Here is a 13631-nt window from a genome sequence, read left to right as displayed (position 1 = left end):
TTATACCAGGCACCACGGCGTCCGCTGCCTTCGCGTTTGGTTATGTGAAAGGTCAAGCAAAGGAACGGATGTCTGAAGAAAAATCTGCCTTTGGTTTTGGGCTCATTCGATGGCTGAAAGCATCAAAAAAGAGAAAATATTCGTGTATGAACTCTGCCAGTAATAATTTTAAACCACGTGATGGGCAAAGTATTGGCGCGTTTGATGCCCTCATGCTACGTATACGTGGTACGAAGCGCGCCCGTATACATTACAGGGCTGCAGAATAGCTTAACGACGTAAGAAGCCTTAACATGCGTTGAGATCTCTAAATGGGAGTTTTCTCTTTCCGTCTAAAACAGAAAAATGGGCCGCCGGGAGCGGCGATCGAACCCGGATCCTTGCGGTCAGCAGCCCACGGCTTGGCCACTCACTAAGCCACTGCACGGCTCATATTTGTCAAATATTTACACTTTAAATTATGAAATTAAACAAGGAGGCACGTTTAGGGGTGAACCTTCACCGCTGCGCGCTACAACAATCTTGCGGCCTGAATGCCCGGCACAGTCGCAGAAGGAAGGTCAAAGTCAATGTCTCATATCGCCTGCATGCAGGCTGCCGATAGTGCGACATTTCATTTGCCCAGCCTTACACTCTGATCGCGCGACCACCTGCAATACACCATTGCAGCAGTGGTGCGCGCCTCTTTAAGTATGTTGCGACCACGAAGAGTGCGCTGACAGTGTTGTGACTGATCTATAAGGAAAAAGTGCGTTTGAGATTACGAAGTTGATGGCACGCGAAGGGAAAAAATTCAGAATGACACTGACCGCGCATTGTATATGCACAGAATGGATGGTCGAATCGTTTCGTCCCGAACCGGTAACCGTTTTTGTTGCGGATGTGTTTTTGTTCAGTTCCGGTTCGAGTTAAGTATAGTTAAAAAAATAGTAGTTCCGGTTCATATTCTGTTGCAGAAAAAAAATACCGGTTTGGTTCTCGTTCTGTTTCGGTTCGACACACCGGTTGGCTCACAAGCGCTACCTTCCAACCACACAATTCAAAATGAAGGAAGCAAGCAGAAACAACACGAATATGTGGAACGTGCTCTGCCTGCTTCCGTCATGAGTTCGTCCTAAGAAGTGCTTCATATCTTGTTTGACTGCCTACGCTGCATGGGAGGCAACACAGGCCAGAAGGTCGTTCATGTTCGCGTGAAATGTTCCGCACCTTGTGGCGACATTCTGGGTAATTGGGGGGGGGGGGGGGGGGGGGGGGGGGGGTCACGTCTAATATTTGTCCAGCTATCAGTGCGCTTATGTTCATATTAGAGTAATGGTAATCACTGCATCTACTCTTCATTTATTCGATATAAATACTATAGATCATACCACAACCTGCATGCAGCGCTGTGAAGGCTACATTGTTGTCAATCGAACGCCCACTGAGGGCGCCTAACTCACCGTGAAGGGTGTTTTGAAAGGGCCTTTCAGTTTCCCTTCCCGCCAGGTGGGACCCCAAGGCCCCGCGCTTATTCTCGCTTTCCTTGGCGGTTTGTTAGGCGCCCTCAGTGGGCGCTCGATTGGCAACAATGTAGTCTAAACAGTGCTGCACGCAGCTTGTGGTATGAACTATAGACGCAGCGGGGTTAAAACAGTAGTTGTAGAGGTCCTCGTTTCAGAAAGCGATGTGAAGATGTAGGTTATGTAAGCAACTGTTCTTACCAAATTTCAGCACTTGTACATTTTTCCTGTATGTTGAAACTTTCTCAGAAAGCTGTGGTGCTATAAGTTAGAAAGCCAAGCTAACAACTCGGGTTGTGCACAGGAGTCAAAAGATTGTACCCTTTGCGATAAAGCCAACCGTTTACATCTTAGCTTAAATGAACCGGAAAAGACGGACATAGGGGGATGATAATGCCACTCAACATTGCGGGTTTCGTGGGCCCCTTTTCCTCTCCTTCCCCCTTAAGTATCTCGGTGGACAATATGGGCTCCACGGATCCCCTTTTCAGGACTGCAGCTCTCAAGTGCGTGTATGTTTCCTTCCCAGATCAGTCCAGCTACCAAAAGCACTTGCACGGTGGACTGGAGTTCGTTGACAGCATCCCCAAGTCCTTCACGGGCAAGAACCTTCGTTCCGCGCTGAGAAAAGCCTACGCTGAGAAACTACAATCAGCGTCGCAGTAAAGAAAGGAAAAACCATTATTTCTACCTTAAAAGCTTGTGGGAAAAGGTGAGGTGCACCAGCCTATTTTATCTTTTTGGCGAACACTTTCCGACACTGTTAGCTGCGCACAGACCAATAATTGTGCTTTCATTTTTGTCTCTTGCCTGCCACATCGTTTCGCTTTCACTGAGCCTCATCGTCTTCAGAACTCCAAACCTCAACAACTTCGCTGCCATCGCGTCGATGGCAGCGAAGTTGTTGACGTTTGGAGTTCGAAAGCAGTCAGTCGTGTAGGCGTTCACGGATAAATGGAACACGAAGATCCACGCTATATCCGAGAGTTCGCTTATAAATAATGGCGTACGTCCTTGGACTTACTTGAGAAACTCTGTTATCTTACGTCGTCGTCGCAACTTACCCACGCAGCAATTTTAGGGCTCGATAAAGCTATCGCATGACTTACTAAAACCACGTATAAAATGCCGAACCAATGAAACAGCAGCCTTGCGCTTGTTTCTTGCTTCGCATGACTTTTCAAAAATGGGTATTTTAAATTACGAAAGCGCGGCGTCGTGCGCCGTACCAGTTCTGCACTCGACCGCGAAATCCAAAGAGTAGGCGTCTACTTTCGAAAAACTGAAGACGTTTCGCACAATAGTTTCGTACCCGACAGATGCTAATACAGCAAATGATTTCGGAATGTTGAAGGTTTGCTCATCTCTAGCCGAGGCAATAAAGTACGGCTGACAAACAATGTCACTGGATACCTACTGCTCCGTTCAAACCGCACTGCTCCGTTAAAACCAAGCCACCTCACCCGAGCTTTACGTGTTTTCTTGCAAATATATTTTTCTATTGATGTCAATATATTGTGCGGACCATATTTTTTACTTCGTACATGTGCTGTACTGTTTTGAGGCATTTACTGTATCATGTTTGTTTTGGTGTCTTTATGCACTGTTGATTTTGTACTTTCCTACACTCTTTTTTATTAATAGGGACAATTTGACGCCTTCTCACATGCATGCACAGCCAATCGACGTCTTGTGCAAGACCGCAGCGACGAGACCACCACAGAACAGCAGCGCACCCATCACGTTTTTCCACTGCATCCGCGTCCTTCATGAACAGTGCACAAAATTTCCTCTCATCGACGAGGGCGTCTTTCACCAAGTTGCGCCTGCGGAGATACCGACGCCACCTTTGAAGCGTCTGTAATAAATCCCCACTTTCTAAGAGCAAAAATCAACTCTGATCACGCGGGAAGCGCACGAAACAAGATTCTTTTCCAAACTATATTCATTTTATAGCTTTTTTTAACTTCTTGCACAACTTGGTAAATTGGCAAAATAGTTGTAGCTATCTGGGTAAATGCAGTTATCCTCTTGAAGTGTCCATAAATAAAAATTCAACCAAATTGGAAGTCGGCAAAATACCCGCCGCGGTGGCTCAGTGGCTAAGGCGTTGCGCTGCTGAGCACGAGGTCGCGGGTTCGATTCCCGGCCGCGGCGGCCGCTTTTCTGATGGAGGCGAAAAGCAAAAACGCCCGTGTGTACGAGATTTCGGCGCACGTTAAAGATCCCCAGGTGGTCAAAATTAATCCGGAGCCCTCCACTACGGCGCGCCTCATCGCCTGCGTTGCGTCGGCGCGTTAAACCCTACAATCAATCAATCAAGTCGGCAAAATATTTCGCGCGGAACTCTGTGCAGGGATCTAACACTGAGTCGAACTCTGCCTGCTTTGAAACGCTGGCTAACAATACACCACTAAGGCTACGCTGCCTAACATCAACCAGGACAAGCACCTCGAGTAAGAAACTAAAGAAAGGTCTGCCCTAAGCTTACCTTGCCAACAACAAAAGTGACGGCAGCTGCCAGGATGAAGTCACTCGACGCAGAATCAACGGCACAAAAAGAACCCACAGGACTAACGTGAACTCGTACCCGTAGTAGATCACGGCATCGAATGAGTGGCCATTATCTGGGTGGTAAAATATGAGGGCGAGCAGAAACATCTCCCTTCATTATGGCTGTTCAAACCTATGGTTGCTAGATCTACGAGTACATCGAGCCACTTACCAGTGTAGAAGAAGCCACGGTCAACAGTGGGGATCCTCGATTTACCAGTCCTGGACGATCCGCGGGCAGTCCGAGGACTGCCTTCAGACCGGAAGTCCCATAAGAATACATAGAAAAATCGAGCGCCGGATAGCGTCTCGGGCAGTCCGCGGACGATCCGGGACTGATAATCGAGGAGGCCCAGTGTCGCTATCAATTCAATGTCGCGGAGTTTTTCAAATACTGTTCGATCTTTCAGAGGGTAGTGAACGTCCGTTAGAGATTAAAATACTGAAATAATGGTTGGTTACGGGTCGCCGGCTCACGTTTTGTTATTGACGCTGACCCCTGTCCCCTCACATGGTTGCACACAATTCCCGCCAAGAACGGCCGCCTCCTGCGCTGAAGCCTCGCTTTACAGCAGTACTCATTTGAGGTCCGTTACAAAAAGGGGAAGCTCAATGGCAATGCTGACGGCCTTAGCCGCTGCCCCTAGTGTAGAGATTGCCTTGAGGAATATGGTTTCATGTGTTTTTTTTTTTCCTGAAATATTTTTGTTATTGCCATAATTGAGTTCTGCGGTTGATGAGTCCCTTTGTTGATTCGTTTTGCATACCAGGTTTATTTATAATTAGTTCATATTCTGGTGTTGAGTGTTGCCAGGTTAGATGTGTTTTAGTCAGTGTGTTTGACTTTCGAGGCAGACCCGCCGCGGTGGCTCAGTGGCTAAGGCGTTGGGCTGCTGCGCACGGGGTCGCGGGTTCGATTCCCGGCCGCGGCGGCCGCTTTTCTGATGGAGGCGAAAAGCAGAAACGCCCGTGTGCACGAGATTTCGGCGCACGTTAAAGATCCCCAGGTGGTCAAAATTAATCCGGAGCCCTCCACTACTGCGCGCCTCATCGCCTGCGTTGCGTCGGCGCGTTAAACCCTACAATCAATCAACTTTCGAGGCAGCCTGGTGGTCTTTCAGGAGATTGTTTTTGCGCCTGCTTGCTTTGTAGTTGTTGTTGTTGTTGTGTGTGTGTGTGTGTGTGTGTGTGTGTGTGTGTGTGTGTGTGTGTGTGTGTGTGTGTGTGTGTGTGTGTGTGTGTGTGTGTGTGTGTGTGTGTGTGTTAGGGTGGGTGGGTGGGTGGGTGGGTGGGTGTGTGATTCCGACCATGATTCCGACCGCTTCGTCGTGTTAAAACAATGAGAACGTACAGTTACCCTCGGGAAGGACTGATTGAGGTGTTTGTGGGCCGGCCCGAAGTGTCTACCTGGGACAAGCCTCCCTCCTACATGGGCTGGAAACCAATGTCGTCGGGAGCTTCCCGCCGGCCGGAGATGCTGTTACGATCGGCGCACGGCCGTACGGTTTTCCCCCCTCATCGACGGGAAGCGACCTGGCTTTGTGCACAATGACGCGGCGGGGACTGACGCCGCTGCTGGACACAAGCCGCTTTCGGCGAATTCACGGTCACCCAAGCGCCCGCCGGCGAGGGCAGCCACAATAGCCCCGTTTACATCACGAGGTAACGCGCGGGTAACTTTGCGCAGGAACATTCGAAGAACAAAAATTGACACTGACGGTACTGCGCAGATGGAAAAGACATGACACCACGTACCTGGAAGAGGGAGATATTATTTGGCGCATGCAGCTGTGGAAGCCAAAAAGGATTGCGCTTCATAAGATTGCTTATCCAGCTCCTGCTGGTAATGAAGTCATAACGGGAAACACTGAAGCTGCTTGCGATTTCAAGTGCCTTGATCTTCATAATTCTAAGCGTTGCGGGCTAATTGCAGAAACAAAAAAAAATGTGCAACAGCTGACCCAGGTATGCGGCATAGATGGCAAAATTACTTCTAAAAAGTAATTAAATTACATTACAAATTACAGGTGACCGAAAGTAATGACATTACATTACTATACTTTTCAACAGTAATGAAATTACTTTGAAATTACTTTAACAAAAATTCATCACTCATACACTACCAGCTCATATACACTTTATTAACACTCATACATATACACTGCAATCCCAAAAAATATTTGTTTATACACCAACTTATGTACAGTTTATTTACAGCGCTATACATTGATATGTTAGATATCTTTATTACATCTCAGAAGGAGCTGCGATTCAAATACGACAGAGTGTCTTTTGCCATGCTAAAAAGACGCTCCGCTGGCGCGGATGAGGGCAGGGTTGTGTTGAACATAATGAAGAACTTTTTCATGTTCGGGTACCCTTCGAAAACAGTACAATCGGCGATGCCGCTGCTCCTCGAACGCTCGAGTTCATCGCTTGGCGGCTGAATTGGCCCGGCCCTCCTGATCTTGAAGAAGCCATCGCCGGCATCTTTGAATTCTGCCGTGTTGCTTCCGGTGCTTTCATCGCAGGGAAAGTTCGTTGAAGTGGCTCCGAACCAGCTGCCAGTTTTTTCCCCTCAAGGCGCTCGTCGTCGAGCCACGCCAACTTGAAGCGGGGACGGGTTGCGGCAGCAACCAGGTTGTTTGGGTCCTCGAGGGGTTTCGAGAATCTGGAACAATATCATGAATGAGTGAAGTGAATGGCTGCACAGGGAATAATTTTATTTTTTGTTGATTGTAATATTGTTGTGCTTGTCATACGTTAAACATGCCATACGTTGAGATAAAAAAGAAGATAAAATATTGTTTATATGTGAACAGCGCAGGGAGCAATTAGCGTACTGTCTTATAATGTCATCGAGTATGCAACGATAATTGTGTAGCTATTAGTTGGGTTTGATGATCTCAGTAATGCGCGCTGTAAATCATAATAATTGGACGTATACGCTGTGCACCAACAACGAAGTACCTCAGATTGTAGCAGCGCCGAACAATTTCATATTGTTCATAACGTAATAAGACTGTCAGCAACGTACCTTTTTTCGAGGCCGCTTTTGATGCCATCGAGCATCGGCGTGCAGTATTTAAGTTCCCGAGGACTGTGAAGCGATCGTTGAAGGGACCGCAATGTCGGTAGCAGGGCGCCCATGTACATATATCTCTCTCCTTGAAGGAGAGAGATATTAAACGTTGTTTCCTTCGTGTTCGTAGAGTTCCAATGCCCAAAGACTCTATGGGCATTGGAACTCTATACTTGGCCAACTTTTTTTGGTCAACTTTTTATGCTGTAAGAGAAGCGGACAGGCTATATCGTAGTCAAAAGTAATTGGCAAAGTAATGAGTAATTTCCATGAAATTACTGGCCTGAAGTACAGCAAAAAGTAATTTAATTACTGTAATTTCATTACTGCCAAGTCTGGTATGCGGTATGCCATTGAGGAATCAGTGCGCCGAAATTCACTCACGTGGTGTTGACGGATTGTTTTTATTGGATTGAGTAGGATTTTGTGGGGACTTCGTGTCCGTTGCGCATGGCAATGCTGCAATGCTGCTGGCTGCTTTAAAGCCTGTTTCGGTTTTGAGCCCGATTGTAACGCGCACGCAAATATTAAGGTTACCTTTTAGTAAAAGAGAGTGCGCGTTAGAATCGTGAAAATACGGTAGCCCTTTTTCCGGGAACCCCACCGCTCCCCTCACCTCAATTCTTTCGATGGGGTGGGGTCGGGAGGGGGCGAGGTAGCTGAACCCACCAGTCGACTCGACCCTTTCTCGTCGAGTCCATAGCCCCGTTTACATTGACCCTGCGAGGGTGCGTTTAGCGTCACTAAAGCGCGTTGAATCGAAATCGCATGGCGCGTTGAGAGCTGCATACGCCAAATAAAATCTCCCTCTTCCAGGTACGTGGTGTCATGTCTTTTCCATCTGCGCAGTACCGTCAGTGTCACTTTTTTTTAGGGGCGAAGCTCCTTAAGGCGTGGGTCTGTCCATCCTCGACGTGTGTATGTAGCCACCTCTAGTTTAGTTCTTGGATTGTTTACTAGATGGCGTGGCTACCTCTAGATTAGTTCTTGGATTGTTTACTAGATGGCGGTACTTGTATATGATGAAAAGATGCGCTTGGATTGTTTACTAGATGGCGTGGCTAGCTCTAGTTTAGTTCTTGGATTGTTTACTAGATGGCGGGGAGCGTTGTAATAAAATCCGTTCGCTGTTGGCGCGCGCTCGGAGTTGCCCGATGGATAAAGGCCGACCTCCATGCAGCGAAATGTAGGCGAAAAGGCGGCGAACGTCGCCCGGCGGCGGCCGCTCCGCCGCCGGCGTCGAAAATACGGCTGTTCGTCGGCGATCTACGCGAGCTAGATGTCGAACGCGCGGCGGCGAACGCGACCGGAAGCGGCAAACTGCATTTTGAGGCCGCAGCCAATCACAGCCTCGTACTTCGTTGTACTTCCTGTCCTGTCTTCCATCGGCGGCGTTCGCCGGGTCACGTTGCATTGAGGTTGGGGTGGACGAAAACTGAGCGGCGCGTCAAACCACGGCGTCCGCCGCGAACAAATAAAAGTTGATTTGTATATATACACACACAGTGTTTCTCACGTCTTTCTTGATGATGTAGTGGGCGAACTTTCACTGAAGAGTCACGGTTTTACCGATGATTTCCCCTCAGGAGCTTCGCCCACTCATCATCATTCACCCCGTGGATATGCTGTGAAATTTTTTTTTTTCGAATTTTCCTGCGCGAAGTTACCCGCGCGTTACGATTGGGGGCGCGTTAGAACCGCGCAAATACGGTATTCTGCTCCCCGCGGCCCGCCGACTTAGCCCGACGAGCGAGCTAACCCACCCCCTGCCTCCACGTTGACTGCACTCGCCGCGACGGCTCTCTGACCCACCCCGTCCGCTTATAAATGGGGGTGTCGAGTCCAAAAAACCTGTTTATTTCGACTCAACGCGCCCTCGTCGGGTTTACATTGACCCGACGAGGGGCCTTTTGTGGGGCCTTTTGTTAACTGTTCCGTTGTCGCTTTTCATGGTGGTGGTACATTCATCGTCGGACGGCACCCCCCATGGTTCGCTCGCAAGTACCACGATGTCAACGTTCACATCGCAAGAATCCTGGCTGATCACGACGGCTGAGCCACAGTCAATAAATACGCTTCGGAATATTGCTCGCAACATCCGCTTCCGGTACTGATGAAGTGAACAACGTCGCAACCCAGCGTTGAAGACGCCTACAAAGTGAGACAACAGTGCAATAGTACAAATAGTACAACAGTACAAAGCGAGTGCAATAAACATTTTTTTATTTCGTGTACAACCTGTTCACTGTGTCATTTATAACAATTTGTTTACTTTCTTTGCGTGCCATGTAATACGAATTTGCATGCTATTATCATTTTAATATACCTCGGTATGGAGGAATATTTACCTAACTTCCTGCGTTAAAAACTTTGAAAGAACACTCGCTCACCTACATCATTTTATAGCATTACATCATTATATAGCAGGCGGAAACATCGCTTTAGAAAACAAGCTCGTAATGCGAGTTTTCCGTGTGACGAATATTCCGGTGATACGAGAATTCCTCGTACGAAATGCCCTGTGACGAGTTGGCATTCCTGACCAGTTTACCTGTGACGAGTTGGCCTATGACGAGTGGACTTGTGACGAGCGGGCCTAGACCCGCTACTGATAATAGAGCGAGGACAGCGGGTCTAGGCCGTAACGAATTCACCATTGTAGAAACCAGCCTCAGACCGGCTTTCAACGCCAATTTCCGTTCAAGGCTTCCAGGCTTTTGTTCACCCGGCCGCGGTGTAACGAAATCCCTGCGACGAAAAGGCGCCTTGCACGAGAGTTCCTGTCTCGAGATGGCACTGTACCAAAAGGCCGGTGTGACGAGTTGGCCTATGACGAGTTCTCCGGTGACGAGTGGGCTTGTGACGAGCGGGCTCATTCCCGAGGACAGCGATCCTGGTTCAAGCAAGCCAGGCAGCACAGGTGCATACCCTACCAACAGGCTTGGATTATACATTTGTCGAGATTATCCCGGACAAGATGATTCAAGCCAGCATATTCATTTTGAATATTTACAGTCTCCCATCATCATCCCTGGGTAAAATCGATCAACTTTTCAAGACGGTTAAGTAGCGCGCCAAAGGACGTGCCTTGATAATCGTCGGTGATTTTAATGCACACCATACTACGTGGGGGTATCAAACAGACAACACGAAAGGGCAGAAATTATACGAAGCGATTTGTAATAACAATTTTCATCTGTGTAACAACATAGATACTCCAACCAGAATTGGCAACAGTGCCTTTCGCGACACGACCCCGGACCTTACGCTGACCCATGGCATCAAAGATCCAATTTGGGAATGCATAGACGAAACACTCGGCAGCGATCATTACATGATCCAGCTGCAGCTACCCCATCACAAAGCCCGATCCTTGAAGATAGGCACAGCTCGCATCACAGATTGGCAAAAATTCCGCGAAACGGCACCAGCCTGCCCCATCCAAGCAATAGACGAATGGACAGCACAAGTGCTTGCAGCCACCCAAAAACATACGAAGGAAATTACGCTGACCGAAGATTGCCCGGCTGTAGACACGCACTTACTACACCGTTGAGAAGCCCGAAGAGGACTAACCAAATGTTGGAAAAAACATAGAACCAACAGAAAGATTTGGGTCCGTATAGCTCGGCTAACGAAAGAAGCAGCTGAATATGCAAAGCAGCTCAGCCAGCAAAATTGGTCCCGATTCTGCACTACACTACAAGGTACACTCGGCACTCGTCGTACGTACGTACGACGTACGAAGTAGGTGCCACGTCGCACCTACTTCGGTCTTTAATGGGAAACAGAGAGAGTAAAATGGCAACAACACATCAACTCAAAAGATTGATACATAACTACCAAGCACAGACGAAGACCTCATCGAGGAATTGAAGAAACCGTGGGAGGATACAAGCAAAACACAAAAGCGAAGTATAAAAAAGGTACGACGCATATCACGGCATTCTATACAATGCCGTGATATGCACGTGGGTCAGGGAGGACTGGAGACAGGAGATTCCACCTGCGCATGGAACAGAACAACAACAAAAAATTTCACAGCATATCCACGGGGTGAATGATGATGAGTGGGCGAAGCTCCTGAGGGGAAATCATCGGTAAAACCGTGACTCTTCAGTGAAAGTTCGCCCACTACATCATCAAGAAGGACGTGAGAAACACTGTGTGTGTATATATACAAATCAACTTTTATTTGTTCGCGGCGGACGCCGTGGTTTGACGCGCCGCTCAGTTTTCGTCCACCCCAACCTCCATGCAACGTGACCCGGCGAACGCCGCCGATGGAAGACAGGACAGGAAGTACAACGAAGTACGAGGCTGTGATTGGCTGCGGCCTCAAAATGCAGTTTGCCGCTTCCGGTCGCGTTCGCCGCCGCGCGTTCGACATCTAGCTCGCGTAGATCGCCGACGAACAGCCGTATTTTCGACGCCGGCGGCGGAGCGGCCGCCGCCGGGCGACGTTCGCCGCCTTTTCGCCTACATTTCGCTGCATGGAGGTCGGCCTTTATCCATCGGGCGACTCCGAGCGCGCGCCAACAGCGAACGGATTTTATTACAACGCTCCCCGCTATCTAGTAAACAATCCAAGAACTAAACTAGAGGTAGCCACGCCATCTAGTAAACAATCCAAGCGCATCTTTTCATCATATACAAGTACCGCCATCTAGTTAACAATCCAAGAACTAATCTAGAGGTAGCCACGCCATCTAGTAAACAATCCAAGTACTAAACTAGAGGTGGCTACATACATACGTCGAGGATGGGCAGACCCACGCCTTAAGGAGCTTCGCCCCTAAAAAAAAATTTGGAGACAAACTTTGCGCATCACAAAAACAAAAAGCACGAAGGTAATAAAAATTAAAGCCGTTCCACTCAATGTGAAAGCTGTTGGAAGTGCAGAGCATTGATTCGCCATAATGGGCTGCAGCGCCGTTATCCGCTCAGCTCACTGCTGCCACCCAATGCATTTCAAATTTCCCGCCTTCGCTGTGCTCGCGCGCCCCCTGCCTAAAACTGCGCTAGCGGGAGTTCTGTTCTTTTTGTGCTTGCTTTAATTTCGTATGCTGGAGCTGTTTTGCGTCATTTCGAACGCGCCATTTTTTTCTTGCGCGGCTGGAGCCTTTCTGCGGCATTTTGAACGCACCATTTTTTTCTTGCGCGACTGTAGCCTTTCTGCGTCATTTCGAACGCGCCATTTTTTTCTTGAGCGGGCGCTTTTTTCGCTTCGTAAAAACCAACCCGATGAGCGTTCGTAACTAAATGAACGCTGGGGCTGCCGGTTATATACACAGATTTTGCCTGAAATGTACCTGCAGTTTTCGTCGCGATAAACAACGGGGAGATGCATGACAAGCGCCAGCGGTTCACGAGGTTCGAACGGTTATGGCTATTTCAACCACGTGGATTTCGAAGCCTTAGCTACCTCAGCGTGACTCCCTGACCCCGGTACAAAAGGCTCTACTTGGGTCCATTATCTCGCTGCGCCGCCTGATTCCGGCAGTCGCATCGACCGTGAGCGAGCTAAGACGACAAGGCGAGCCCATAAAGTGCTCTGCACTTAAAATGGTGCACTAGTTCCCACATGCCTTCATCGGTGGTCTTGACTGTTGGCTTTCCTTCCTGAGTTATACCACTGTTATACCGGAAAACCCGGGCTATGCCGGGTACTACCGCTAGTTATCTTATCTTATGCTGCTGCTAGTGCGTTACGAAGCAGTTAATTAGACGTCTAAACCAATAAGAGATGGAACAGCGCAGCGGTCAGGACCATGAAGGAAATCCTGGTAGCAGACATGTTAACAAACGCAAGCCACAGTTTCATAAAAAAAAATGACGGCATTATTATTGTAAACATTCCGTGAATAAAATAAGCAAAAACATCTTTATCACTTGTAAATTATACAAAGCATTTAATAAAAACAAGTTAGTTTGTTACAACATTAGTATGCAAAAAGTTGGCGTTGGCCACATTTAGTTCATACAGAAAGGTAGCCTGCATCGTTGTTGACTACGATGGTGTCTCCTCGGAGTAGCCTTCGTTACCGGCTTCGTTAGAATTGGAACGGAGCTTGATATGGCGGATTGTCCGCTAAGACGGTAGCGATGCCCTGTAAAGGGGAAATTGGAGCGCACCCATTATCGCATCCTTTGCCTCGAGCGACCATCATCATCATCATCGTCGTCGTCGTCGTCGTCATCGTCATCGTTGGTTCTAACTGCTGCTCGGTCGGGAATGTCCCAATAAACACCTCCCTACCTTAGCCCTGCGTCCTTCTCTTAAGTGGTCGGGAAAATAGCGTGAGCATCGTCTACATACCGGTTTCTGCGGTGGCCATTCTGATCATCACTCGCACTAGCCAGAAGCAATGCTACCATCATCATCTTCTTCTTCTTCTGCCACGCAACGCCGGCTGTCGCCATCGCATCTCTTGCCTCGTGCAACCGAACGCTTTCCCTGCCTTAGCCCTGCGTTCAAGCATCAAAGGGTGAAG

The 13631-nt window shown here is 48.4% G+C and overlaps 1 protein-coding gene across 2 annotated transcripts in view; it reads left to right on the top strand.

The window, feature by feature from the left end:
* The window catches only part of LOC144155361 (luciferin 4-monooxygenase-like), a 72617-nt gene extending 69088 nt beyond the window's left edge, over positions 1-3529 (top strand). The window contains exons 11-12 of one of the 2 annotated variants that reach the window (XM_077686732.1): positions 2032-2214; positions 3147-3529. In XM_077686732.1, coding sequence (XP_077542858.1) covers positions 2032-2168 — 137 coding nt within the window. In that variant the 3' untranslated portion in view covers positions 2169-2214; positions 3147-3529. The remainder of the gene's footprint in view (positions 1-2031; positions 2215-3146) is intronic. The other variant, XM_077686733.1, reaches the window with a different exon arrangement.
* The last annotated feature ends 10102 nt before the right edge of the window (positions 3530-13631 follow it).

This window comes from Haemaphysalis longicornis, unplaced genomic scaffold, assembly GCF_048455015.1.
Source record: "Haemaphysalis longicornis isolate Haplotype H1 unplaced genomic scaffold, Haemaphysalis longicornis Haplotype H1 scaffold_1, whole genome shotgun sequence".
In the NCBI taxonomy this organism is placed as follows: Eukaryota; Metazoa; Arthropoda; class Arachnida; order Ixodida; family Ixodidae; genus Haemaphysalis; species Haemaphysalis longicornis.
The sequence above is the reverse complement of the archived record's forward strand: the minus strand, read 5'-3'. Positions and strand labels throughout refer to the sequence as shown.